The sequence below is a fragment of the Phalangium opilio genome, unplaced genomic scaffold (genome assembly GCF_054372755.1).
Source record: "Phalangium opilio isolate 3A_F unplaced genomic scaffold, DU_Popi_V2 ptg000024l_1, whole genome shotgun sequence".
NCBI lineage: Eukaryota > Metazoa > Arthropoda > Arachnida > Opiliones > Phalangiidae > Phalangium > Phalangium opilio.
In genome coordinates this window covers 5113170-5140111 of record NW_028324155.1, presented here as the reverse complement: position 1 = coordinate 5140111, position 26942 = coordinate 5113170, and the positions used below count along the sequence as shown (strand labels likewise).

At 38.5% G+C, this 26942-nt stretch overlaps 1 protein-coding gene across 6 annotated transcripts in view; it reads right to left on the bottom strand.

Moving 5' to 3' along the window:
• LOC149692373 (uncharacterized) overlaps window positions 1-26942 on the bottom strand; it is a 40345-nt gene that overhangs the window by 4788 nt on the left and 8615 nt on the right. For 5 of the 6 annotated variants that reach the window (XM_089868098.1, XM_089868096.1, XM_089868097.1 and 2 more), the window contains exons 3-6: window positions 6661-6901; window positions 5677-5879; window positions 404-726; window positions 26-253 (exon numbers count right to left, since the gene is read on the bottom strand). In XM_089868098.1, coding sequence (XP_089724224.1) covers window positions 26-253; window positions 404-726; window positions 5677-5879; window positions 6661-6901 — 995 coding nt within the window. Of the gene's footprint in view, window positions 1-25; window positions 254-403; window positions 727-1804; window positions 2419-5676; window positions 5880-6660; window positions 6902-26942 lie in introns of those variants that run through there. The other variant, XM_089868101.1, reaches the window with a different exon arrangement.

Genomic DNA, 26942 nt, shown 5'->3' with positions numbered 1-26942 from the left:
ATGATAGAATTTAAGGGATACTCACGGTCAATAAGGTCTTCGTCGTTCCCAACCTGCGGAAATCGTCTCCTAAAACGTCTCTCGTGGCTTCCTCCACCGTTAGTACTGGGTTCCTTGACCCTTCCTCCTCCTCCTCCTGAACCCTGAGAGTTGTCGCGCTGTCTTTTGGGTTGGCTCGACGCCCGCGTCGAGTTCCCATTATTACCAGGAACAGTCAAGGTTGGCTCTTTACTGTCCTTGACCGTTGCTGCCACTGTCGAGACAAAAATTGTATTAAAAAACAGTATTCTGGTCAAGCTCTAGTTAACGTCTGCATGGACGGTTGCCGGTGGTTCAGTCAACCGTAAAACCGACTAAGCCCGGCCCTCGAGAAAGAAGAAAAAAAGCTACAAAATGGACCTACCCGTGGTGACCACATCGATGCCGGACGAAGGTGTATTGGCTTCGGATGAGAAAAACGTGGATGTTTTTTCACCTGGGGTCCGCGTTCCGTCCAAATTATAAACCCCCGAATCGTCAATGGGTGAAGGTGAGGCTGCTGATGACGCTCGGCTTTTGGCTCTGGCCGTCTCCTCTAGACTGGTTTTCTTGGTCTTGGTCTTCTTGCCGTTTTTGACGACCTTGCGTAATACGGGAGGGGGTGTAACGGGGGGACTGATGGCGACCGTCACAACCTGACTGGTTACGATACTGGGCATACTGATACATCGCCCTGATCGGAGAAGACTATCCAAAAAAATTAAAAAAAAAGAATCCCCTTAAAATTAGGATCAAAATGTAGAGGGTTTTATATTCTAACAATCCCAACGGAAATTAAATATATAATACGGGAAACGGTCGGTTCACGGTGGTGGTGGTGATGGTAATGGCATGATCTGCCAAATGGAGTGTGTGTGTCTCTCTTGAGTCTCTAAACGCGTATACGTTGGTGAGAATGATTCGACAGAAATACGTGTGGTATAAACCTAAATTTTCCAAAAAAAAATTATTCTAATTTTCAGTTTGCGTTTTGGGTTTTGAGTTATATCGATCCGAAGTAGGTCTCTCTGGTGTGTTGCGAAAACATGTACAAGTAGATATGTAAAATAAAAGAATTTTCTCTAACGTCACTAAATTTTCTAACGTCAGTGTAACTTTCAAAGAATAAAAGAAACACAACCTGTTTGAATCAAGTACACTAATCTCGATTTCTTCCATACATCGTTAACCGATTGACGTAAACTAGATCTACACCTAACAAACGCCGAACAATTCTTTTCTTTTGCAGAGAATTTAGAGAAACAGTTCGATTATGTTGAATGCATTGCACTATACATAGTTTTCAGACTAAAAGGATTGATGCCTGTTACACCAGGAGACCATTTTGTACGCTAAGTAACAGGCGCTCCTGCAGTGTAAATTGTATCAATCCTCTTAGTCTGAAAACTATGTATAATGAATATTCCCAAGATTGCAATCAAAATCAAGAACTGATATTCCAACAACAAACAATATTTTCACTCACTCATGTAAAGTTCAAACTCTAAAGATCAAATTATCACTCCTTCAATGTCACGTGAATTATTTACTTTAACTATCTCTCGGCAGCGTTAGAGGTTTCAAGAGACACCACACACTACTTTTCTTCGAACACACATAAACACATTAGAATGTTAAAACCGGCCGTACTTAACGTTTGAACACGGCGCAAAAATCGTCGGTGAATAATTCGCAGTGGTCGGTAGCATCCATACCGAAACTGAACGTTTCCCGTCGATCATATCATTTTAATAATAAAAAATCCTCGGTAACTCAAATTACGCACTATCTGTATTTCTCTATTAAACATTTGACGATACTGCTGGAGGAACCGGACCCGACAACGACGTTCTTCTTTAACTTCTTATTAGACTTTTTTTCAATCCGATAAATACCGGCCGTCGCTAAAAAGACTTCGGGCATAATTTTCCTTTCCCCAGCAAAGGATCAAAACCACCCCTTAGAGAAAATACTTCAAGATTGCGTTCCGACAACTTTTTTTTTTAACCATTAAAATCGTAAGATATTCTGGTCCGTTTTTTCCTCTTGGCAATACGTTCATACACTTTCGATAAATTAGAGGAAAAATTTTGGCGCTTGGGATAACGAGTCAGCCAGAGATGAGAGGTTTGTACAAGGAAAAATACCAGCGAAAGTTATCTATTTCTTTCTCTTTTTTTTAATTAAGACTCGTATCATTAATACTGAAACATTCCGCCTATGTTTATCTCTTTTTTCTCGCTGTTAAAACAGTTAAAACAAATCGCGTTGCCGCAGTTATACTAGACTAGAGTCCCTACGTTTTTATTATTAATTATGATAATTAGCACGCATACATTTTAAATAAGCGAGTTAGAGAACAAAGTCTGCTGTTTTCGCGCGGACTAGATTCGACCTAATACATTTTTGGCACGGTTTGCTCACTGCTAAGCATTAGGTTAGGGGACTAAGCGAGTTGCATTTTTACCAACTACCTTCTCCCAAAACCATACTCGAAAGCTTACGATTACGATTACGAACTTCGCAAACTTCATAATAATTCTTCTTATGGGGGAAGGTTAAGGGGGGCGGAAAAATAAGGTAGGTGAATAGATAAAATTAAAATTCAGACCAACGTCTAGTGAGCTGTGTTCCTCCCCTCCCCATACACTTTCGTTTAACGGTTTTTTTTTTTTGGATTTTTTCGTAACCCACCCAGCTGCGAATGAAACTGAGAGACTTGACGTTAACAGAACCTTGATTTCGTTTCGTAAGATCGTGAAAAAAAGCCGGTTCTGAATTAATGAAATTCAGGAAGCCAGCGAACTATTTAGCTCCCCCCTTTTCTTCCCTCCCTTCCTAAATCCCTTAACAACCGGCTATAATTTAACTGTACATGTAAATCAAATTCGATACAAGGAAAAAGGGGCGTGGTTGATTAATATTAATTTTGAATTTACTGACATTGAAAATTATTTACCAGAAAAAAAAGATATGTATATATAATAAATTATGTTATGTAAATTCTGGTTTAACACGTGATGTTTTTGAACTGTAATTGATTGCCTAATAAATTTTATAAGCTAGGGAATTATTTCCTAATTTTAATATATACGGAAAAACAAGTGATGGTTTTAAATAAGGAGCTAACAGTTCTGACCCTGAAACGTCACACCCTTCTATCTCTTACTGGAGTTTCATCCCCCCTAAACGGTTGGAAACAGTATTCTACGCCCAAAAATGAAACCAGAGGGGTGCTGCGTGACGTCAGACTATCTCTTCCCCCCAGCCAGTTGTTAACTCCCTATTTTAATTTAAAAAAGGATGGTTTCTACTGCATGTAAACACTCGAATGAAGATCAGCTATTCTGTCTACCTATTTTAACCCTTGACCTCATATACTTCATTAAAATTTACAATAACCACTCTAATAACATCTAATGCGCAACAAAAAGGATGGTTTCTACTAGTAAACACTTGAATGAAGATCAGCTGAATATGCAAAGATTATTTTGTCGCTCTTTTAGAAAATAAAAAAAATAATAAAAACACCTATATATTTTATCTAACCAATTGAAATAGGAGTTGATATATACGATAAAAGTGTTTAGATGGGCGTTGAGCGTCCTCCCTTTTATCAATTCTACACAAAGCTTAATCGTGATGATGAGAAAAAAAATAATATATAGGCCCTATATATCATTGTCGTTCTCGGCCTCGTTTCCAAAAAAAAAAAGAGACATAGACGACGGGGATCTTTTTGTTATTTTCCCTTATACCCATCGTTTGTTATTGTATTGTGTTTTAAGTCAAACCATATTGTACAGAAAACACATTTTTGGATTTATGGATAAACAAAATACTGACGAAAACTCATTAAAATTATAGTCGCATATATATGAAACACGACGACGAGTTATTTGGTAAACATAAACATAAGGACATTTTTTAATAATGCTCCGATGCAAGTGTATTTTGCAATATTATTTTGGAAGCGATAAATGTCGTTTATTTTAACACTAAATTGACAAAATTTTGTACGTGGCTTTATTATATTATAATACGAAAGCGGTATACCGATTTTCGTTTAAATTAGCAACTTTTTATCAAAATGGCAGTCATATGAACAGTTGTCAAAACGTCTTAACGTCGTAAATTTCAACTAATCTGAGTGAAATTTTGTGTACAGGATTACTCTATCCTACAGAACATAATAAAATAATTGTCATTCAAATCCATCTCCATCTTGAAAAATGGTGGTACTCCAATACCTCCCCTTCAAAAACTCTCTCTCTCTCTCTTAAGAAAACTGTTTTGAGTTCAAAAAATGAAAACATAAACTAGGCCTAATCTGTATCATTCTAATCTTGCATAACATCGTGGGTATTACATGATTGTATACATTTAAGCGTCATTGAAGACTCCGCTTGACACATATCCTTGCATAGAAAAAAAAGGCAGCGGGGTCGTGATCTAATTCTCGAAGCTATGGGCGGATCCCTTCCGATGAGCTAAAAAAAGATCGGAAATCTTCCCCTGACGCGAACGGTGGTTTTTGGTTAGAAATAGCTCAACGGAGGACCACCGTTATAAGAAAGAGGGTATATCAGGGGGGAACATACCTTCTTCGTTGGTTATATGGATACATTTTATATTACGTGTCGAGACCTGGGAACTTTAACCATAGCTACTCTTAAAGAGAAAGAGAGAGAGAAAAAAGAAAAGTAAAAGCTACTCAATGATGAAACGAAACCATCTTAAATATTTAAAGGAATCCCATAGCTGCCGTGACAGTTTGAAATTAAGAGAGCCGCTGCTAAGAGGGACGTGGACAAACCACAAGAACAGTATGGGTGGAGGGTAATATGAAGGTGATTCCCGAATGCCCGGGCCTATGGTTAGCTAAGCTTTAGAAAGTTTTAACAGAAGCAAATTACTTCAAGAAGTAAATATCGCAGAAGGGAAACCTTATACTTAACAGCTTATTAAACACCTCAATTATCGCGCGTGCGTACATGGTACTATATAATTGATTGATTAAAAGTAAATCTTACAATTTTGCATCTTGATTTCAAGGAAAACCCCTTGGAAAATATATATCCAGGGGTGTCTGGGCGACAAGGCGTATTCCCCAAAAACCGTTCGTCGTTTCTATGCAGGCAATTTTGGACTTGAGAAAAGGTCAAACTAGCCGCGTATTCTTCGCGTGATCGTTATAAACTGACGCTATAAGTATACAGCGTCAATCCATTGCGCTCAAAAGGGACTTCGGGGACCCTTTTTCTTCGACGTCGAAACGCGAATAAATGACGTTTTTAAATGTCACTGACAACGTTGTTAAATCGAAGATAGGCACTCAGTTTCAACACCGCTTATAGCTATCATGTAATAGCGTGACCAAATTACTTAATTTGCGTTTTTGAATATTAACTCAAAATGAATTCAAGCTACCGGCAATGGCAATGTCAATTTATACACTGTCACTTAATATTAACGTTACGTTTACTTTTAACAATTCTTTCAAATGAAATATTTCATCGATTAACTAAGACCATTAGTTGAGCATGCATGCGCTGTGAAACAATTCACCAATGTATACCGTACTCTTTGTCATGAATTATTCTAGGCTAAACTCTCTTATCAGCGCCAACAAGTCTAGAAACAAATAGCAAAACTCACCTATTTCTCCCGTAACCGCCCCTTTGTAGGAGTCCAGTTGGATCGTCGTCTCCGCTACTTTCTGTCTCACTGGCCGAAGTTTCTCTCTTCCGGGTGGTACCGCCGGAAATGGTCGAACTCTCCGTTCTACTCGAAACTGATTCTCCTTCCGTCGTGGACAGTTTTTGGTCCCTATCCTTCTCGCCGCGACCACCGACATGTCTCTGATGTACAAGAAAAAGAAAAGAAAAACCAAAAGGAATTAGTCCAATTTCTACCGTTTTCTCCTTAATTGCGAACCGACATCGGATAATCCTAAAAAGGGGAAGTAACTAGAGACGTATACAACCATCATCCCATCCGAGTCATTGACCCCGATGATTCCCCTCCAACAAAAATAAAAAAAGAGATAAAACCTAAACCGGAGGAATAAGTTAAGTACTAGTTTGTCTCGTTCTTAAAGTACAATGTGTATCTATAAATTTTACGAGGGGAGATGCTTGAAGTTGGAAAGATACGTCGTCTAAGTATAGGAAACATGCAATCTTACCGGCACGGATATATAAACTTTGAAAAGTCTTAAAGTTTGTTGGTATAAACATACTTTAAACCCAAGTAGAACGCGGTTAACCGTTTGTTTTGAAGAACGAAACCAATATTCCCTAATTCATAGTCAAAGTACAAGTGTTCTTCTTTGTCGCGTCATACACGATCATATATTAAAGTTTAGCTTATGTCAGCGTATGTCAACGTACTGCAGTAAAATACACAGCCGCTGTTCTTTTCAAACTTCAATTTCTTAATTAGAACTTACAAGTCAGACGAAAAATAAAATAAAACTCGACCTTTAACTTAATTTGTTGCCGCACAAGACTTAATAGGGACCTTTAGGCTTAAATGGTTTTGTTACGTTGCTTTCTGACAATCGGATTACGAACGAAGGAGGAGAAAGAATTAATAGTTGGAAAAAGAAAGAATGGTCCAGAGTCCAGACGTACTACTCACCTCTACATCTCTCCGTCGCAAAGGATGCGTGTCCAAATCGAAGGAAGAATGACCCGAACTAGCTGAAGAAGAAGCCGCTGATAAACTGGAAGGTGATGGCGAAGACGGTATAGGAGGAGGAGGATACGAAGGAGGTTGATTCGGGATAGGGGACGGGGGATGTACACGCCGATGGGTGGCCACCACTAAGCTGGTATCTGACACCTTACTGTAAAAGACCGAACGATCCCCGGCCGGTGACCTGAAGCAAAAAAGAAAAAAAAAGAAAATAATCAATGGTAAATACTTTCTCTCAACAACATTAACCACAGTAGCACGAGTTCACTTGGCGAAAATGTACTACTGCCTGTATAATGGCGCAAGAACTCTTTAATATTTTAATCGATAAGTAGCAGCAGCAACCCAAGCACTTTCACGAAGGGAAAGCCCTTCCCTTGTCGATGTCTAACCACGCGTTATTTCGTGACTAACGAATAAGGAAATATGTTACCTATAACTTCCCATAGTGAAAAACAGCGAAACAGCTTGATCGTGTTGTTTTTCTCAGGCGATATTTATTGTCGTACATAGTCCTTATTTATTCCCAACTTTTCGCGGTATACGCGCTGAGTTTTAATCCCCGATTGCCACTAGGCGCTGCTGAACTTTAGTAATGATACACTACATTGTAGGTGTAGAAAGTGCTCGCGAGGCGGCAATTCCCATTCGGCTTAATATGATACACATTCCGAAACCGCGCGCGCTATAATATAGCTTCATCTAATACCGTATAGGCTCGTTTCCTAACTGCGGATCTAGTCTGCTCGTAAATATACCGAGGATAATGATGAAGTTAAGTTGCATAAGGCTATAACAATCTTCCATAAGTATACACACAGCTAAAGAGCCCAAACCTTAATCCAACTACAATCTATAGTATCTAGAATCCGTGATTCATAATTTCATACTTCATGAGTCAAACTTAGGCGATATATCATGTTATAAACTTATGTCTATATAGACACATTTCATTTGTATACGCGTATAAATATAATACATATGGTGTATACGCAATACGTAACAAAGACACTTAACACCGCTATTAAAGGCCTGTGGACTTCATTCTCACATACCCATCAATCCCAATGTTCACAAATTGGGAGATATATCCACTCGTCTCGTCGCCAATCGACCATTGCACCATTTCGATTAAATTCACGAGCTTAACGCGGCCTTGCCTTTAACAGACGTAAATCCCGCTTCCTTTTGAAGTAAAACGCGCCGAATAAAAGTATTATAAAAGGCAAACCTCATGAACTAAATCCAATTTTCAATCGTTTAGGACAGGAGATGGATTACGACCAGCGAGAGAGAGATAGAGAGAGAGAGAGTATCCCCTATTCGTAATGACATTGAAACCGATTTCCTCTCTAGCGGACTCTTCTATCTCTCTCTCTCTTCTTTCTTTTAGATTTGTCTCTAAGTCTCGTTAAATGAAAAAAAAAAAAAAGAAAAAGTAGATGATAGTGGGATGGTTTGACTTTGCTCCTTTAGTTAGTAAATGATACCTCGATTAGGGATAATATTTCAGTAAATCTCATGAGCACGTCTCAATCCTTAGTTTTCATTCATTCCTCCCCAAAATTCCCTTTGTGTGTGTGTGTGTGTGTCGATCGATAGAGTAGGGATGGAGAGTCATCCTCATCCCATCTTCTCCGAATTCGAATCTTCCTCATCCTTCAGCCTCTTACAGTCCATCCTCCCCCTTTATTCCTTTAACTTCATTAAAAGGCCTTTTTCCCCTCTCCTCTTCCACCTTTCAAAAGCTAAGCCTTATGCCTGCCTGCCTTTTCAATTTTACCTCTGTGTATTCGCGAGGAATATATTAATTGACATAAAGGTTAACCCTACTAAGGACTATCTCATTTCGTATAGCTTTGGCTTCATTCACGGATTGCACGAGAATGAATTATGAATTGAATCACGTAATGAAGGCCAAGGCAGGACGATATAAACTCTAACCTTGGTGTATTTTGGCTTTAACTTTATTGTACGAGTGTTAACGAACACGGTGGTGGAAGTAATAAGGACGCTGTTCCCAAGGAACAATCAAGATATTTCTGTTGTATTCTACCCCTTTTCTTTACCATAATAAAAGAACACTTTTGTGGGCGAACTAAAAGAAAAAAAAATAAAGTTCCATCGCGCAGACGCAGTTCTAGTCTGAAAATTTCTACGCATTTTTTTCCGGAATTTGGTATTTCCTTTTCCGAAAAGGTTATCGCGGCAAGTTCTTTTTAAAGGGAAAGGGTTAAAAGATGCCGTGTTCCTTTCTAAATATCAAAGGGTATAAGGCGATAATCATCGCGTGTTGGTGCTAGAATGGTGCTGGAAATGCAGTTAAAATGGGATCGTGTGCTTTTCCTTATTAATGTCATCCGGATCGGAAATGGGGACCTAAATGTCGCGAGCGCGCCTATGCATGCGTGCTAAGGAAATTCGTCCAACTCGAGAAACTCAGGGAGTCCTGGAATTTTCAAGGACAGGGGGGGGGGCGTTAAAGGAAAAGTGTCAGAAATTTAATTAACTTAGAGCGTTTTATTTGCTGATTGGTTCGCTTAATTGGTAATCTTAATAATTAACTGATATTTTCTGTTAGTTTAAACCGTTTTCCATAAGGAGTCCATTTATATTAAAATTTAACTAATTACGCATGTCAAAAACAATATTTTATGAAATTTTTTAAATTTTAAAAGCTGTTTCGTGGTGTCTAAAAATAAATTCCATAACTTTTGAAACATTACTATTACTCTATATATTCTTGGTTATACTTGTTCTTTAAAATCTATATTACCCTAGTTAGAAAAGGGGTAGGAAAGTTGCTGTTAAAATCAATAAAAAAATCCCTGATAATCTATGAAAAATTATCATTAGAAGTTCATGGTTTTCACTATATTCCCCTAGTATTACCGCAGCAGTTCAATTTTAACCAACCAGTTCTTGACCATAATAAGTTAATTAGTTCACAGAGACCCTGACAACACTGCTCCCAGCTGAGAAATAGGGAGAGATAGGGGGGAGGAAAGTTCCATAGCCCCTTTCATGGAAACTATATTGCAAATGTTTGACCCCTCTCTAGAGGCTTCTTCTAAATACACCGGACGTTTGGAAACTAATATCTGTCGGTTGATTGGAGCGCGGCGGTGGACTTTATACCCATGCAGTAATTTATCAAGTCAAGCTTGGTGGCTCGCGCGTGAGATATGGCGAGGCTAGAACGGACAACCTCTATAGTTAATTGTTCAGCCCATTCTTTTTCATTACTAGGTGGGCGTTCGTGGAACTAACCGTTATAAAGCCAAACGGCTACGCGCGGTAAAACAAAGTCCAAAAAGGGTATATAATAATTGCTTAAATTATAACAGCGCCCGAGTTGAGTTTTGCCGCCACACTTAAGCGCGTTACCATGGGGGACGAGGCTTGGTAAAAAAAAAGAAAATGTTAAATTCAACCACTATATAGAAAAGCAGGATATAAGCTTAACGCCCATGATGTAATGTAACTCAATCCCTTACTTATGTAGTGTAAGCGTTATCTAACCCAAAACGTTCTTATCGTCTAGTATATGTTGTGTTCCTGCTTCATATTGAGTGAATAAAGTCATTGTACTGTAACTATAGTGAATATCCTCGAGTATTTGATATGATACTTAATAAACAGTCTACACGCCATATATTCCTTGGCTAACAGTTGCGCAAAATGATATATGATACATCAGATTGTAATATCGCGGTCTCGATTATTTTATTAATATTTTACTTCTAATATCTACTTCTAAAATATTCATAAAACTTTACCCTTTACTCCTGAAACTTAACGCGTTGGTTTTTCCAGGCAAAATCAAGGCTTATTATTTAACTTGCATGGCTTCCCAAAAAACAAAATAACTGAACTTTAAATTGCGCATTAATCTTTTTGGATTACTATACAGTATAGCTGCGCGTGGAAGTAAACCTTCAATATTGATTGGTCAGTTATATATATATATATATATATATATATATATATTAAACAATACAGTTGAAACACTGCATGACGTCAGTCATATCTAACCGTATTTGCTAATAAAGACAATATGCTGTGCAGGTAGTTGTAAATTTTACGATGTATACGAAAGGAAAAGAAAGAACTGGAGAGAGAGAGAAAGAGAAAAAATCTAATTAAGAATCTTATTACATTGATTACTTACCTAATATCGATTCTTTGAATCGAAAATTTTCAATGACATTTTGTCAAATACGGGGTTATCTGTATAACACTCCAATCAGAACAGAACAGAACAGACCAGCGCTTATTTCTAATAAGTAAAATATCGCTGTACTGATCTTTTTAAACTATAGTCCTTAGGACCAGTAACCCCCCTAGTGTCCTAAATAATAAACTGGTCTCAGGACTGGTCTCCGCCTTTGTTCTCCTATAGATTTGCCATTAATAAACTGGTCCCGAGGACCAGTGACACCCCCCTTCTTGAATTAAAAAAACTAGTCCAAGCAATTAATAAACTGGTTTTGGACCAGAGGAAGTGTGTAGCCTATTACCCAGACTGGTACTGATGTCGGAAACGTAATCAGACCTAGCTGTAATCAGTAGACACCGTATTTAAATCTAGAAACTAATCAGAATGGCGGATCTGATTTCTACCGCAGTACAGCGACTTCAAATAAGTGTTAATTTGATCCGTTCTACCCTGTATATTGAAATAGAGAAGAAGAGGGAAGGGGAGGGGGGAATCTTGGGGTAGAAATATAATTGAACGTCAGCGTATTTTTCTCATAAGTAGAGAAATTGACTTTGGGGTGAGGGAGAGTTCGGACGATGTCAGGGTTTTTTAAAAAGCTATAGGTTGAATGCACGTCAAAGCTGAATAATAATAAAGTCTTTTGTCTGCATTATCGGATCGAGGGTGTTCTGTTTTCATTATGGGAAGGAAGGAATATATTGCCCTTTTTACAAGTACATTATCGACCATAATTTATACGCTAAATAGATTTTATTATAATTTATATTTACTAGCGATTAATAAAAGGGATTAATGGTAGCTTTGAACAAATTGACTCAGATTTAATGGGTTATAGCATAAGTTAATTATACCTCTAAGTACACAAATCGCTTCCACTTCTATGGCAATAGTGTTTGTCTGGCTCCCTTTAATGAAACCCTATACTCTCTCCGTATCATTTATCACCTCAACTTCAATACAAAATTGTACTGCCTAGCCTAGCGTTTCTTTTATCCCTTTTAGAATGTTTCAGGACTGAAACCGCCTCTATCTCACGAGAGAGAGAGGGATTTGGGGTTGCTTAAGTAAAATTCGTTCCCCCCCAGTGCCTGCCTATACGAAACGTAAAACTCTCCTTTATTCCACTGGATGATTTTATTTTTCGTCTCGACCGCTTGGTGGCTGCACCGCGACAGAAATTTTAAAATTTTCTCTCTTCGGATCTTAGCGCTATACGAGTTCTGACGTCACAGAAGCCTGCCAAAGATGCCCAGTCGTTCCCCGAATTTGTGTACTTAGAGGTATAATTAACTTATGGTTATAGATTGACTTTGGAAGTTTGGATATCTTTTAAATTTCGTATGTTAAGCAAATATGCATAGTGTCTGATGGTTTTATTATCGATGCGGAAATCGTGATAGGAATGTTAAAACATTTAGATCAGTTTAGAATTTGATTAATTTGCATTTTTTAAAAAAAGGTACTTAAAGTTGACCAAAATAAATTTTTACGAGCATGCAGGGGCAATATTTTTAATAAAATTATCAAAACATGTTTATTACTCAGTGATGAAGTTATTGTAATTGTAATTGCGCAAAAGTTTGTAATGGGACATAAAAAGAGTTAAATTCTAATCAACAATCCTTTCATTTATATTACTCGTATCTCCATCCATCCTAATCCCTTTGAAGCCGACTCTATCTTGTCTCTTATCAATAGAAAACCACTCGACAATTGTTTCAAAAGATGCGACAAAGACTACACAAATTAATAAGATAATAATATTGCGTTTCAGATTGGTAATCACGTGGAGTAATAACCCAACCTTGAAAATCGTATATTGTATGTACATCAAGAAAGATTTGTGTATCACGCGTTATTATGTCTAAATGTTTCTGTTATCTACAGCTCAACGGTTTCTCGTTATCTCGTACACCTCTCGAAGGTATAATCCTTTATATAATTAGTTCAATGTTTACATGAATATTTTGGAATTATGGCGAGTAAGTAACTTAATGAACCGCCATTTTCCAAGATGGTTGTCAAAAAAAAAAAGCTTTCTTAGTGACCAAATTACTTGAAACCGCAACATAACAAGTTCCATAGTTGTATCTCTCAAGTGGTTCTGGAGATACAGTTAATTTCACAATAAGTTCAGTCTTAGCCATGACCAACAGCATATTCAAGGAATAACGAAATACATTCCTGAACAGTTTCCGTAACCAGTTTTAAAGTCAAGTGGCAACTATGGTTAGGGATTAGCTACATAACCGAGCCTTGGACAAGTTCAAATTGGGCCAGAAATATAATTCGCATCCCTTCTAAGCTTTGAAAGTCCCTGACCGACTTTTCTTTTTGCCTTCTCTTTTGACTATAAGCTTCTATCTCCAGCAGAGGCAATAGTTATATATCTTCTGACGTAACTGCGGATTGTTTATTGGGAGAGTAACGTATTGGGGAACACAATCATTCAACACACAACTCTTTCGTCGAGATGAAATTACGCGGACCTACTTTCGGTTCCGTCTTCCCATTCCCAAGAACAGTTGGTTTAATTTAAAGAAAGGAAATAAAAAAAATTGGTATAGTTTCAATCTGGACGTTTATTTCATTCCATATGGTTTGAATCCTTTAAGGAGTCACGTGGTGGTTGAACGGTGTTGTATTACTAGGTTTAGCTATAAGCTTATAAGATATGTTCGTCCACAAGTTTGTCACTAGTTACAAACTGGAGCTTGTCATAAAGTGATTGACAGTAGGTCATAGATTAGAGGTAAAGCGACGCCTGGTCGCAGGCGCTGTCAAAGGCTTAGCACAGACTAAATAGGAACTAGATGGAAGTCCTGCAAAATTAACAACCGAGTGTATAGGACTTCAATTCTCGCAAGTCGTTCTACTAGAACTAGCTCGAGCTGAAGTCTCTAGCATTACGAAGTATAGGTAGTGTCAAGTATACTTATGGAACATATCTTATAAACTTATGGTTTATTTAGAGACCATATGGAATATGAAACAAACAACCAAAAAAAACATATTTTGAATTAAACATTTTCTATCAGCATACACGACTTTAGGAGAGTCTATATTTGGTATAATTTATGATTTGAAAAAAAAAACCCACTTAACAAGCCTTATCTGCGCCATGAATTTTACTGTATTTTTCATATCTAGAAAGGGTTTTGAACGATATTTACGTTCCTGCCTGCCAGAAGTGGCTAAAATATCTTATCTCGAGTGACCTTTCGGAAGCGTTAGGAAATACGCAAAAGGGATAAATTTAATCTAGACCCAAAAAAAAAAATCCGCCGGTTTCTTAAATAATTAATTTTACGCGTTATCTTAATAACAGATGCCGGGTTTCCAACAATATACCTGCTTAAATAAGTATAACACTTCCTATACTTCGCAGCTCCAGAGACTTATATCTCGAGCTAGTTCGAGAACGACAAGCGAGAATTGAAGTACTACACTCGGCGGTTAATTTTGCAGGATTTCCATCTTCATATTTAGTCTGTACTAAGCCTTTGAAAGCGCCTGACCAGGCGTTGCTTTACCTCGAATCTATGACCTACTTCAATCACTCCATAACAAGCTCCAGTGTGTAACCAGTGACAAACTTATGGATGGAACATACCTAATAAACTTATGATACGAAATATTGGAGACACGCGCCGTCTAGTACTGTATCACGCGATTGGCTACTGGGCATTATCTGAAAATTCGGTTGGTGTAAAAAAAAATAAGAAGAAAAAATAAAAGGGGGGATATTATAGGAATAGTTGAGTAAACTGTAGCCTTCAGGTCGCCTTGTCTCAGGTGCTAAGATTTAGCGCAAGAATTGAAACGATCTTACATCACGCGAACACACTCTATCGAAAACTTTTAAACAGAAGGAAAGCAACCGCCGCGTGGCTATCGGAAAATGATCGTTTCTATCACGATACGGGGATTGTTTCCTGAACCCCTTTCAGTTGAGTGAAGATTCAACTCAATGGGAACAAAAAAAAAATTAAAAATTAAATATCTTCCTTCCCGGAAAATGGAATTAGGAAACCGTATAACACTTAATCATTTCCTATACGGGTTTTCCAGAAATTAGAATATCAATTGGGTTATATCCTATGTATGTATAATTATGGATTTCAAGATAATACACGTATTAATTAAAATGTGTTAAAATATTCAGAGCGCTTTCCATGGAATTAGGAATTAGTTTGAAATTTATACCCACACTTGAAGTTTTGAACTACTGTTATGCAATCCAAGCTTATTTCATGGGATATCCTATTTCCTCAATAAAAATGTTTAATTCTTTGAAGGATAATTAGGATAATTTCAATTAAATGACATAGCTGTATTTAAATTAAAATTATTATATTGGGGAGTATACTTGCAAAGGTATTTTAGTGCCACGTCACCCACGTGCAATTCAATATTGATCGCGAAATTGTTTAAACTACCTGTATACAAGGTGATTGTGATAAGTCTGACCAATATAAATTAAAAAATTTCAAAGAATATGTGGTCTACAACGTTTAGTTGTCACCATAAACACCATGTACAATGGTAATTCATTAAAATGAACATTGGCGATAACATAATACGGCATTTTAACGTCACGTGCTATTCAATATTCATTTAAAAAAAAATTAAACTACCTCATACATCTCGGTATTTCTTTGAAATATCTTAACACGTCGTCAAAATGTTACGACATTTGACATAAAACCAACCTCATTATTGATTCATACACACGTTTGGGAAAATCCGATAGTAATACTGCATATTTCCATAAAGATAAAAAAAAACCAACTTAGGTAAAGCCCGGCGACGTCCTTAAAACTCTAGTTGTGAAATTCATAGTTACGCAATGATCGATATAACCTTTCTTTAACAACAAACTAAAATCATTCGCCCCTCCCCCCGGAGACATTTAAATTATACTGTAGAAACAATAATGTAACAGAAAGAATTATACTCGCTTTTTGTATCGAACCATGACCGCGACGTCTTTGTCGTTGTCGCGGTGTTAATACAGTACAAATTATTGGAAATTAGTATAAACTCGCAAAAAAAAAACCACTATAATTTAACACCGATATTACAAAACTGGAGCGATTTGTACATGTGTGACTGAAGGTATAGGGGCATAGGCATCACTGTTTGAAAAACGCTAAGCCTAACGTCGACCCCATGCACCAAGGTTTCAGCGCAAGGATGCGGAGAAAGAGAGAGCGCGCGCGTGAGAGAAAGAGAGAGAGAAGCGCGAGATGAAGCGAGGGATGATGATGAGAGAGAAAAGGGAGGCTCAAGATGAGTTTCCCCGAAAACTCAACGCGTGCTCGCGTTTTTTACGTAGTGAAATATTTCGAGTAAAACACTAATAAAAAAAACTCACCGTCGATTCAGGATGAATATTGTTCAATTTTCACACAAAAATAATAAATAATCTTTTGAAAGTTTTAAGTAATAGTTTTGCGAGGCTTCCCTCTCCGAGTAAATGAGTTAAAATATTCGATTCTTACAGGCGTCTAGCGCAAAAATAGGATGAGACGCGTAAGGTTTCCCGTTCTAAATTCTTTCTCAATCTCGTGGAAGGAAAGTCGAAACACTCCTCGACGACTCCGGAGAAAAAGATGTAGTTGAGGGAGGCTGGTCTATAGTCTGGCAATGCCTCGACTACGTCACACTCTTTCTCTTTTCTTTTTTATCATTCGTATTCGGCGAGGTTCCAAAAAAACACAAGCTCCTAATTCCTTTCCTCCTCCGCGATCTCCTTTACGGAAAAAGAGCCTTCTTTCTTCTCTGTCTCTTCTGCAGGCTAGCGAAAACCTGGATTTTGATCGAGAGACACACTCGCCGCGCTCGCGATCTAGAGCTTATTTTCCACCCAATCTTTTTTTTTAAAAAGCGTTACCAAGGGAACGGAGGAAAACCCTTGGCGAAAACACGGTGATCACGGAAAAGAGGACGCAGTCGCCGTCCGGCGTTTCTCTTCCCCTTGTGCTGCTGATGGCTCGTGGCTCGTGGCAGCGGCGGCGACCACCGGATTCGTCGATGGCAAGCCCTCGAATAACGCCAAGTTACGCCACTATGACTGCTCGCTTGAGTAATACATGTATCATACATTTCTAACGGGTCGATATTTAAGACCCTTTAACAAGAGGGGGGGAGTCCGTATGAAAGAGTATAATAATATAGATGCCTGTAGACTGCTTATATTTGGACTTTGGACATTGGCTATTTATTTAGCCAATTTACTTTGAAAGGATATAAATTCCTTGAATGATAGTTAAAATAAATTATTATTCCTCAGAAGTTAATCTTCGTAAGACCATCATAGCATCTCAAAGTTTATGGGGAAAATACTCCAGGATGGCTTATGATCTACGTTCAAGCTTACAGGGGTCAAGAAAATGAACTTTTGCGACATCCACATAATTGGGTATTCTCCCTCTAGCCAAGAAGCTCCACCAGAGGCAGTGCGAGTCGGTAAGTTAGCCTCCCGCGTATAGTGAACTCGGGCGTCTCGTCTCACCCCTGTATGTTGGTTTCACAGTTTGTAATTTTCGAATTGGTCTACAGTGCTCGTTGAAAACACCTCAATATCACTATACTTTATGCAATGAACTTCATCTCGACTTGACTTTCGTACATAAACAAGGCCTATAGCAAATCTCTCGCGGCCGTAAACAATTTCCGAGGTCGTCATTTTGGATGGATATAGTTTCTATTTTTTTTTTTCATCTTTTATTTTCCAATCTCCCCATCTTCTCTCTCTCTCTCTCTCTCTCTCTCTCTCTCTCTCTCTCTCTCTCTCTCTCTCTCTCTCTCTCTCTCTCTCTCTCTCTCTCTCTCTCTCTCTCTCTCTCTCTCTATCTCTCTGACTCCAAAAATATTTATGAACGAAAGTGAAAAGATAAAAACAAATAACTTCGTCCCTGGTTGAAAATAATATACAAATATATAATGTACCATTATTGGAAATGTAGCTCATAAACAACATAACTCAGGATGGTTTATTTCATTTTCTAAATTTGTAATGTTTTCGAATTTTTCGATTCGGGAGTCTTAATACTTTATTTTGGAGTTAAGGGAAGGGTTTGGAATTAAGGTTAATGGGTTAACGAGTCAATTTTTTAGTAAGGGAAGACAATCGTGCTCAGGTGTGAAGCTAGAATTACAGGGGGCAATAAATACGTTTTGATGGCGAGAAAGTTACGTGTTGTTTCGGATTACGATATTTTTCGTTAAAGGGAGTATAAGAACCAATACTTGGGCAATTTTGAGACAAAAATGTAATTCTATCTCCATTTTGGCGTATAGTCCACTGTTTTCGAGTTATGATTTGATGGGTGTATTAGGGATGACCCCTTACTTAAATTAATTAGAAATCATTGTCTTAATCAGTTTCTTAATTAAATTTAAGGGGTCACCCGTAAAATACTCTGGACAATTTTAACTTGAAAACAGTGGCCCGGATGGGGCAAAATGGAGATTTAAGTTACATTTTCGTTTCATAATCGTGCACCCAAAGAACATCCCCCTTAATTTATACCAAACTTATCAGAAAAACCCTACCCTGTCTATGAAAGAAGATTTAAATTACTTTCTATACACGCTTAATTTTTTTATGATCTTTACCCTGAGCCTTTGTGAGCCAAGATAGGAAAAGGTAACAGTTCCGTTTCAAGTAGTACTTGACAACTCCGAAATTAAAAGTATCTGATAAAGAAGGGGTGGCATATCATCTAACCCCTTTGCTTAAAAAACTAAGTGTACAATATAACTACTCTTCAAAAGTTAAAGAACTTAATTGGAAGCTACCTACACCATTTTAACTAATTTTAGCTCCTAACATTCTAATAATTTCAAACATTATGAAAACCGGTTTCATAAATAGACCATGATTAACACCAACACCCACCCTCGTAATATAATCCAATTACAACCCCTTGAGTAATCGCGGACAACGAAACTACTATGGTAGTAAAATAAAACTAAAAAATAAAATTCTTCCACGAAACCTTTAATTTCAACTTGAGGGGAAATTCGTTAAAGTTCGCGAGAGTTCTTCCTAAAGTTAAGCTATCCCCTCGTGTGACTTGGAAAATATTTGCTAATATGAAATTCTTAAATCCCATGGAGGCAGCATTAGAAAAAGAAGTAGGAAAAAAAATTAAAAATGACATTTTTAAACGGAAGACATTGAAGAGGATTGAAAAACACGCTCCGGATGACGATCCCAAAATAGAGGCTTAGTTGGTGGAGCAAAAGGAGCGAGGGAGGGGGGGGGGGATAAAATAGCCGAAATGGGCGCCAAATAATTTGGCGGTCTTTTTTTTTCTTCTCACTGTTTTAGTTTCAAACTAGCTGATGAATGGGAGAAAACTTGGTTTCTAACGAAATAAAGCCAACGCGACGTTCAGGCATGGTTTAGGAATGCCTTACGGTGATTCTTCACCTCTGAGTGGCTTACAAAAGCTCTATAAACTCGTAATTTTAAAAACATTTCGTAATTTCCGGTACAATACCATTTAAACACATTCTCTCTCCTACCAAAGCAAAGCTTAACCTTTTATAATTAGGTTAAATGGAGGTTTTGAAAATGAAGCCAAGGTGCTACTAGTAACAGTAAATAAAACCAGCAGAACCCAACGCGGAAGGAGTTTGATTTCATGCAGTTTGTTTAGTTTTACTAGAACATTTTTACTATCTCTGTCTGTCTGAGGATTGATGATTGCTACCAAGCTGACATTTTAAAGAAAAACACGTGTTACATTCTTCGGAAAAACCAACTTAAAGGAATACCGAACTGAATTAAAAATTATCTCAAATCTAAAGAGAACCTTACTTTTTTGAGAGTTTAAACTCTTCTGATTCCAAAAATATGCTTAATAAATATTTAAATATGAGGAAAACACAGAAAAAACACTTCGAAAATTTGAAATTTGGAGGCAAAAAGCAAGTTTGCAGAGAAAATTTTTGGCGGGTTTTTCTCCTTGCTACGTCACTCACGGCATCTCGCTGAAAAGCCAAGCGCGCGCGCCCGAGACTCCCGAGTATACCAATGCCGCGCGAATCTGAATAAATTAGGCTTAACGCGGCGCTTAGACACTAACAGGCGTCACGTGAGCGACATCAAGAGAGAAAATTTCTCCTTACTACGTCATCAAACGAAACAAAATTTAGCTCAGCCTTTTCCAAACACAAAACTTTGATTGCAATTTTATAAATTGCTACGAAACCAAATACAAAAGTAAACATAATAAACTAGATTTTTCAAGGATTTTTTTCGTATTTTAAGTTTGAGGATGACGAAAATTATGGCAGTAACTCTTAATTACTTGTACCTGTATTTTCGATAAACAATTAGTACATGTCTGTAGTGCAATGGTTATCACATCCGCCTCAATCCCGGAAGGCCACAGGTTCATAACCGCGAAGTTTTTTTTTTTTTCGCTTGGGATATGTAAAGACCTTTATAATTATCCGAACATTTGTGTCAAGGTCACATTATTTACATCCCCGTATCTCTGGTAGAACCAAAGTTCCGAGCCTCCAAAATTTAGTCTAATGCATTTCCTATAGAGGGGTTTGTTTCTTTACGTTTTGCTTAAGTACTCGACCCCTGTTTGTCGTAGCCTTAAGTTTTTAGTATGGTTAGATGGGGGACAAATTGCACTATAACATAATCAAAGGACATCCCCGTATCTCTACTAGAACCAGAGTTACGAGCTTCCAAAGTTGGGTCAAATGCTTTTCCTATGGAGGGGTTGTTTGTTTACGTTTTGCTTAAGTACTCGACCCCTGTTTGTCGTAGCCCTAAGTTTTTAGTATGGTTAGATGGGGGACAAATTGCACTATAACATACCAAAAACGGATTTATGGGATAAGAACGTCGGAGTTAGCGAATTCACTCCCCATCCTCGCATACAATATTGAGAAACTTCGTCTGCTTATATTTTGACTCCACCCACAAATTCTGTATATAGCTACTTCTAGAGATCGAATTTGTGGGTGGAGTCAAAATATAAGCAGACGACGTTTCTCAATAAAGTATGCGAGGATGGTACTAGAGGCTAAAGCTACGATCCGACGTTCTTATCCCATAAATCCGTTTTTGAACATACTCAAAGGACATCCCCGTATCTCTACTAGAACCAGAGTTACGAGCTTCCAAAGTTGGGTCAAATGCTTTTCCTATGGAGGGGTTGTTTGTTTACGTTTTGCTTAATTACTTGGCCCCTGTTTGTCGTAGCCCAACGTTTTTAGTATGGTTAGATGGGGGACAAATTGCACTATAACATACTCAAAGGACATCCCCGTATCTCTACTAGAACCAGAGTTACGAGCTTCCAAAGTTGGGTCAAATGCTTTTCATATGGAGGGGTTGTTTGTTTACGTTTTGCTAAATTACTTGGCCCCTGTTTGTCGTAGCCCTACGTTTTTAGTATGGTTAGATGGGAGACAAATTGCACTATAACATACTCAAAGGACATCCCCGTATCTCTACTAGAACCAGAGTTACGAGCCTCCAAAGTTGGGTCAAATGCTTTTCCTATGGAGGGGTTGTTTGTTTACGTTTTGCTTAATTACTTGGCCCCTGTGTGTCGTAGCCCAAAGTTTTTAGTATGGTTAGATGAGGGACGAATTGCACTACAACTTGCTCAAAGGACATCCCCGTATCTCTACTAGAACCAGAGTTACGAGCCTCCAAAATTGGGTCAAATGCTTTTCCTATAGAGGGGTTTGTTTGTTCATGTTTTGCTTAATTACTTGGGCATGTATTTTCGATCAAAAATTAGAACATATCTGTAGTGCAGTGGTTATCACATCCGCCTCACTCCCGGAAGGCCACAGGTTCGGAACCGCGAAGTATTTTTTTTTTTTCGCTTGGGATATGTAAAGACTTTAATAATTATCCGAACATTTTTGTCAAGGTCACATTATTTACATCCCCGAATCTCTGGTAGAACCAAAGTTCCGAGCCTCCAAAATATAGTCTAATGCATTTCCTATAGAGGGGTTTGTTTCTTTACGTTTTGCTTAAGTACTCGGCCCCTGTTTGTCGTAGCCCAAAGTTTTAAGTATGGTTAGATGAAGGACAAATTGCACTATAACATAATCAAAGGACATCCCCGTATCTCTACTAGAATCTGAGTTACGAGCTTCCAAAGTTGGGTCAAATGCTTTTCCTATGGAGGGGTTGTTTGTTTACGTTTTGCTTAAGTACTCGACCCCTGTTTGTCGTAGCCCTAAGTTTTTAGTATGGTTAGATGGGGGACAAATTGCACTATAACATACTCAATGGACATCCCCGTATCTCTACTAGAACCAGAGTTACGAGCTTCCAAAGTTGGGTCAAATGCTTTTTCTATGGAGGGGTTGTTTGTTTACGTTTTGCTAAATTACTTGGCCCCTGTTTGTCGTAGCCCAAAGTTTTTAGTATGGTTAGATGGGGGACAAATTGCACTATAACATACTCAAAGGACATCCCCGTAACTCTACTAGAACCAGAGTTACGAGCCTCCAAAATTGGGTCTAATGCTATTCCTATGGAAGGAGTTGTTTGTTTTTTTTTTCCTTAATTACTCAGGCTGTATTCTCGGTCACCCATAATAACCTATCTGTAGTACAGTGGTTATCACATCCGCCTCAATCCCGGAAGGCCACAGGTTCGTAACCGCGAAGTTTTTTTTTTTTTTCGCTTGGGATATGTAAAGACTTTAATAATTATCCGAACATTTGTGTCAAGGTCACATTATTTACATCCCCGAATCTCTGGTAGAACCAAAGTTCCGAGCCTCCAAAATTTAGTCTAATGCATTTCCTATAGAGGGGTTTGTTTCTTTACGTTTTGCTTAAGTACTCGGCCCCTGTTTGTCGTAGCCCAAAGTGTTTAGTATGGTTAGATGGGGGACAAATTGCACTATAACATACTCAAAGGACATCCCCGTATCTCTACTAGAACCAGAGTTACAAGCCTCCAAAATTGGGTCTAATGCTATTCCTATGGAAGGAGTTGTTTGTTTTTTTTCCTTAATTATTCAGGCTGTATTCTCGGTCACCCATAATAACCTATCTGTAGTACAGTGGTTATCACATCCGCCTCAATCCCGGAAGGCTACAGGTTCGTAACCACGAAGTTTTTTTTTTCGTTTGGGATATGTAAAGACCTTTATAATTATCCGAACATTTGTGTTAAGGTCACATTATTTACATCCCCGTATCTCTGGTAGAACCAAAGTTCCGAGCCTCAAAAATTTAGTCTAATGCATTTCCTATAGAGGGGTTTGTTTCTTTACGTTTTGCTTAAGTACTCGACCCCTGTTTGTCGTAGCCCTAAGTTTTTAGTATGGTTAGATGGGGGACAAATTGCACTATAACATACTCAAAGGACATCCCCGTATGTCTACTAGAACCAGAGTTACGAGCTTCCAAAGTTGGGTCAAATGCTTTTCCTATGGAGGGGTTGTTTGTTTACGTTTTGCTTAAGTACTCGACCCCTGTTTGTCGTAGCCCTAAGTTTTTAGTATGGTTAGATGGGGGACAAATTGCACTATAACATACTCAATGGACATCCCCGTATCTCTACTAGAACCAGAGTTACGAGCTTCCAAAGTTGGGTCAAATGCTTTTTCTATGGAGGGGTTGTTTGTTTACGTTTTGCTAAATTACTTGGCCCCTGTTTGTCGTAGCCCAAAGTTTTTAGTATGGTTAGATGGGGGACAAATTGCACTATAACATACTCAAAGGACATCCCCGTATGTCTACTAGAACCAGAGTTACGAGCTTCCAAAGTTGGGTCAAATGCTTTTCCTATGGAGGGGTTGTTTGTTTACGTTTTGCTTAATTACTTGGCTCCTGTGTGTCGTAGCCCAAAGTTTTTAGTATGGTTAGATGGGGGACAAATTGCACTATAACATACTCAAAGGACATCCCCGTATCTCTACTAGAACCAGAGTTACGAGCTTCCAAAGTTGGGTCAAATGCTTTTCCTATGGAGGGGTTGTTTGTTTACGTTTTGCTTAAGTACTCGACCCCTGTTTGTCGTAGCCCTAAGTTTTTAGTATGGTTAGATGGGGGACAAATTGCACTATAACATACTCAATGGACATCCCCGTATCTCTACTAGAACCAGAGTTACGAGCTTCCAAAGTTGGGTCAAATGCTTTTTCTATGGAGGGGTTGTTTGTTTACGTTTTGCTAAATTACTTGGCCCCTGTTTGTCGTAGCCCAAAGTTTTTAGTATGGTTAGATGGGGGACAAATTGCACTATAACATACTCAAAGGACATCCCCGTATGTCTACTAGAACCAGAGTTACGAGCTTCCAAAGTTGGGTCAAATGCTTTTCCTATGGAGGGGTTGTTTGTTTACGTTTTGCTTAATTACTTGGCTCCTGTGTGTCGTAGCCCAAAGTTTTTAGTATGGTTAGATGGGGGACAAATTGCACTATAACATACTCAAAGGACATCCCCGTATCTCTACTAGAACCAGAGTTACGAGCTTCCAAAGTTGGGTCAAATGCTTTTCCTATGGAGGGGTTGTTTGTTTACGTTTTGCTTAAGTACTCGACCCCTGTTTGTCGTAGCCCAAAGTTTTTAGTATGGTTAGATGGGGGACAAATTGCACTATAACATACTCAATGGACATCCCCGTATCTCTACTAGAACCAGAGTTACGAGCTTCCAAAGTTGGGTCAAATGCTTTTTCTATGGAGGGGTTGTTTGTTTACGTTTTGCTAAATTACTTGGCCCCTGTTTGTCGTAGCCCAAAGTTTTTAGTATGGTTAGATGGGGGACAAATTGCACTATAACATACTCAAAGGACATCCCCGTATGTCTACTAGAACCAGAGTTACGAGCTTCCAAAGTTGGGTCAAATGCTTTTCCTATGGAGGGGTTGTTTGTTTACGTTTTGCTTAATTACTTGGCTCCTGTGTGTCGTAGCCCAAAGTTTTTAGTATGGTTAGATGGGGGACAAATTGCACTATAACATACTCAAAGGACATCCCCGTATCTCTACTAGAACCAGAGTTACGAGCTTCCAAAGTTGGGTCAAATGCTTTTCCTATGGAGGGGTTGTTTGTTTACGTTTTGCTTAAGTACTCGACCCCTGTTTGTCGTAGCCCTAAGTTTTTAGTATGGTTAGATGGGGGACAAATTGCACTATAACATACTCAATGGACATCCCCGTATCTCTACTAGAACCAGAGTTACGAGCTTCCAAAGTTGGGTCAAATGCTTTTTCTATGGAGGGGTTGTTTGTTTACGTTTTGCTAAATTACTTGGCCCCTGTTTGTCGTAGCCCAAAGTTTTTAGTATGGTTAGATGGGGGACAAATTGCACTATAACATACTCAAAGGACATCCCCGTATGTCTACTAGAACCAGAGTTACGAGCTTCCAAAGTTGGGTCAAATGCTTTTCCTATGGAGGGGTTGTTTGTTTACGTTTTGCTTAATTACTTGGCTCCTGTGTGTCGTAGCCCAAAGTTTTTAGTATGGTTAGATGGGGGACAAATTGCACTATAACATACTCAAAGGACATCCCCGTATCTCTACTAGAACCAGAGTTACGAGCTTCCAAAGTTGGGTCAAATGCTTTTCCTATGGAGGGGTTGTTTGTTTACGTTTTGCTTAAGTACTCGACCCCTGTTTGTCGTAGCCCAAAGTTTTTAGTATGGTTAGATGGGGGACAAATTGCACTATAACATACTCAATGGACATCCCCGTATCTCTACTAGAACCAGAGTTACGAGCTTCCAAAGTTGGGTCAAATGCTTTTTCTATGGAGGGGTTGTTTGTTTACGTTTTGCTAAATTACTTGGCCCCTGTTTGTCGTAGCCCAAAGTTTTTAGTATGGTTAGATGGGGGACAAATTGCACTATAACATACTCAAAGGACATCCCCGTAACTCTACTAGAACCAGAGTTACGAGCTTCCAAAGTTGGGTCAAATGCTTTTCCTATAGAAGGGTTTGTTTGTTCACGTTTTGCTTAATTACTTGGACATGTATTTTCGATCAAAAATTAGAACATATTTGTAGTGCAGTGGTTATCACATCCGCCTCACTCCCGGAAGGCCACAGGTTCGAAACCGCGAAGAATTTTTTTTTTTCGCTTGGGATATGTAAAGACTTTTATAATTATCCGAACATTTGTGTCAAGGTCACATTATTTACATCCCCGTATCTCTGGTAGAACCAAAGTTTCGAGCCTCCAAAATTTAGTCTAATGCATTTCCTATAGAGGGGTTTGTTTCTTTACGTTTTGCTTAAGTACTCGGCCCCTGTTTGTCGTAGCCCAAAGTTTTAAGTATGGTTAGATGGGGGACAAATTGCACTATAACATACTCAAAGGACATCCCCGTATCTCTACTAGAACCAGAGTTACGAGCCTCCAAAATTGGGTCTAATGCTATTCCTATGGAAGGAGTTGTTTGTTTATTTTTTCCTTAATTACTCAGCCTGTATTCTCGGTCACCCATAATAACCTATCTGTAGTACAGTGGTTATCACATCCGCCTCAATCCCGGAAGGCCACAGGTTCGTAACCGCGAAGTTTTTTTTTTTTTTTCGCTTGGGATATGTAAAGACCTTTATAATTATCCGAATATTTGTGTCAAGGTCACATTATTTACATCCCCGTATCTCTGGTAGAACCAAAGTTCCGAGCCTCCAAAATTTAGTCTAATGCATTTCCTATAGAGGGGTTTGTTTCTTTACGTTTTGCTTAAGTACTCGGCCCGTGTTTTTCGTAGCCCAAAGTTTTTAGTATGGTTAGATGGGGGACAAATTGCACTATGACATACTCAAAGGACATCCCCGTATGTCTACTAGAACCAGAGTTACGAGCTTCCAAAGTTGGGTCAAATGCTTTTCCTATGGAGGGGTTGTTTGTTTACGTTTTGCTTAATTACTTGGCCCCTGTGTGTCGTAGCCCAAAGTTTTTAGTATGGTTAGATGGGGGACGAATTGCACTACAACTTGCTCAAAGGACATCCCCGTATCTCTACTAGAA